Source organism: Carlito syrichta, unplaced genomic scaffold, assembly GCF_000164805.1.
Source record: "Carlito syrichta isolate Samal-C Ts95f unplaced genomic scaffold, Tarsius_syrichta-2.0.1 Scaffold303154, whole genome shotgun sequence".
Classification (NCBI taxonomy): Eukaryota; Metazoa; Chordata; class Mammalia; order Primates; family Tarsiidae; genus Carlito; species Carlito syrichta.
The window spans coordinates 204,782-206,925 of NW_007247250.1; the positions used below are offsets into that span (position 1 = coordinate 204,782).

The window sequence follows — 2,144 nt, forward strand, 5'->3', positions numbered from 1 at the left end:
GAGACCCACCTGGGCAACCTGGTGAGACCTCATCTCTACAATAAATCAAAAAATTAGCCGGGTGTGGTAGCCTGCACCTGTAGTTCCAACTACTTGGAAAGCTGAGGTAGACGGATCGCTGGAGCCCAGCAGGTCGAGGCTGCGGTGGCCAGGAGGTGGCCACTGAACTCCAGTCTGAGCAACAGAGTGAGACTCCAACTCAAAAAAAAAGAAAAAGTTATTTTTGTCATTACTGATTCCAGCTACCCTCTCTCTAGGTGCTGTTATTGTCCTTATCTTACAGACAATGAAACCAAAATGCAGAGGTGTTAAGTGATGCGCCACAATCACAGGACCAGCAGCTAGTGTTGTCAGGACCCCAACAGGTCTACCCCTCCACAGCACACACTCTGACCCACTAGGCTCACTGTGCCATCCCCAAGCCTGCCTGGCCAAGCCTGGCTCTCACTAAAGGTGGGTGGAAACAGAAGGCCACAGAGGCAGTTACCCTCACGCTGCTGGCACAGCTCCCGGTAGTGCTGCCGAAGCTTCAGGATGAGCTGTGAGCGGAGCAGCTCCACCTCGGGGTGCGGGGGCAGCACCTCTGAAGGCCCCCGGTGCTTGATGACCGCATTGGTCTGGATGTCCAGGTCCCAGTAGACCCTTGTGGTACAGATAGGAGCCAAAAGTTTGGATGCCCTGGCCTGCCCGTCACCCCCCACAGTCCCAGGCAAGCTGGCAGTCAGCAACAGATGTCCCCAAGCCAATCAGTAGGGACTCACTCAGTGGGCCGCAGAAGAGCTGCCTGTTTATCTTCAGGAGATGTACCCCAAATCTTCAGTGTTGGAGTTCCCGGTACACTGGGGGAGCTCGGCACTGACTGACCCGTGGGTGTCACAGGGATTTCAATCTGGAGTGAGGGGATCACAAAGGCATCAGGTCAGGAGATGTAGCAAACAGGTTCCAACCAACACTGTGCACCCGGTGAGCTGTGTCCCGGGCCCTCCTCCTGGCCAGCCTGCTAGTGTCCAGACCCTAGAAGGAACCTGCTGGCTCCCATCTGAGCTGGCCACTCACCAGCCAGCTCCTGAGAGCCCACAGATACTCACCTTGGGCTTCTTCACACCATTACCGCTTGGCTGCTCTTCTGAGAGCTGCCGCTTTCTGGGCTTGTTCTCAGTCGGGGGGGTTTCCACCAAGCTTGAATCTTGGGGCAGTGGGGTCGCATTCAGCCCCAAAGGGTCCGACTGCAGGAGGGAGACCAGCAGAGTTGCAACCAGGGCCAGCAGCTCACGAGCCCCAGCATTCTGAATCCCCAGGTCCTCCTGCCCCCTGCTCCCACTCCTTGGAGAAGAGCAGTGGGGCTGGGATGCAGGCAGGGAGCATGGCTTCACTCCTGCCTGCTGCCGGCAACCGTGTGACCTGAGTGAGGCACTTCCCTTCCAAGACCCTCACCTTCAGAATGGCTATGCTGAGCCCTACCTTGCCACCAAGACAATGAGTCAGTGCACATGCCTTGCTTAACATGGCATGTAGCAGAAGATCAGTGCTTGGCACATGTTCATCTATGTTCACCAAGAACAGAGTTAAAGTCAGGAATTTTAAAAAACTCAAGAAATGCTAATTTTTTAAAAAAGCAAGGCCCTTAAAAAAGAGAAAAAAAAGCAAGACCCTGCAGATAGAACTCCTTTGGTAACACTAAGAGCATGTGTGGTGAGCAGTGTAGTTCTGAAATTCTCTCAAGGTCCTATTCTTCCTGATGCTGCTGTGAGGTCTGGGTCAGTCATTTCCCCTCTCTGAACCTCAGTGTCTTCACCTGCAGAATGGGGGTGCCAGTTGGGTCACTGTGCGCAGTAAAGAAAGGTCGCAACTGGAAAGCTGAGGCAGAAGGATCACCTGAGCCCAGCAGGGTGAGGCTGCAGTGGCCATCAGCATGCCACTGCACCCCAGCCTGGGTGACAGGGTGAGACTCCAACTCAAAAAAAAAAAAGAAAGGCCATCCCAACTGAGAGAGACCCAAAAGCCTGTGTTCCCACCAGACAGTCCACACCTATACTTCCTGTCACACTGACATTTCAGACTTCAGAACACTCTCCCCCACTGCCACTCTCACTCAGCTACCCTCCCACCTCAAACACTAACCCTCAGAGAAGCTTCTCTTGCCC

The 2,144-nt window shown here is 54.2% G+C and overlaps 1 protein-coding gene across 1 annotated transcript in view; it reads right to left on the reverse strand.

Annotated features, from left to right (window-relative positions):
- The window catches only part of PCIF1 (PDX1 C-terminal inhibiting factor 1), a 15,571-nt gene that overhangs the window by 7,605 nt on the left and 5,822 nt on the right, over window positions 1–2,144 (reverse strand). Inside the window, exons 5-7 of the mRNA XM_008057934.2 lie at window positions 1,089–1,226; window positions 762–889; window positions 488–642 (exon numbers count right to left, since the gene is read on the reverse strand). Of these exons, the coding sequence (XP_008056125.1) occupies window positions 488–642; window positions 762–889; window positions 1,089–1,226 (421 nt within the window). The remainder of the gene's footprint in view (window positions 1–487; window positions 643–761; window positions 890–1,088; window positions 1,227–2,144) is intronic.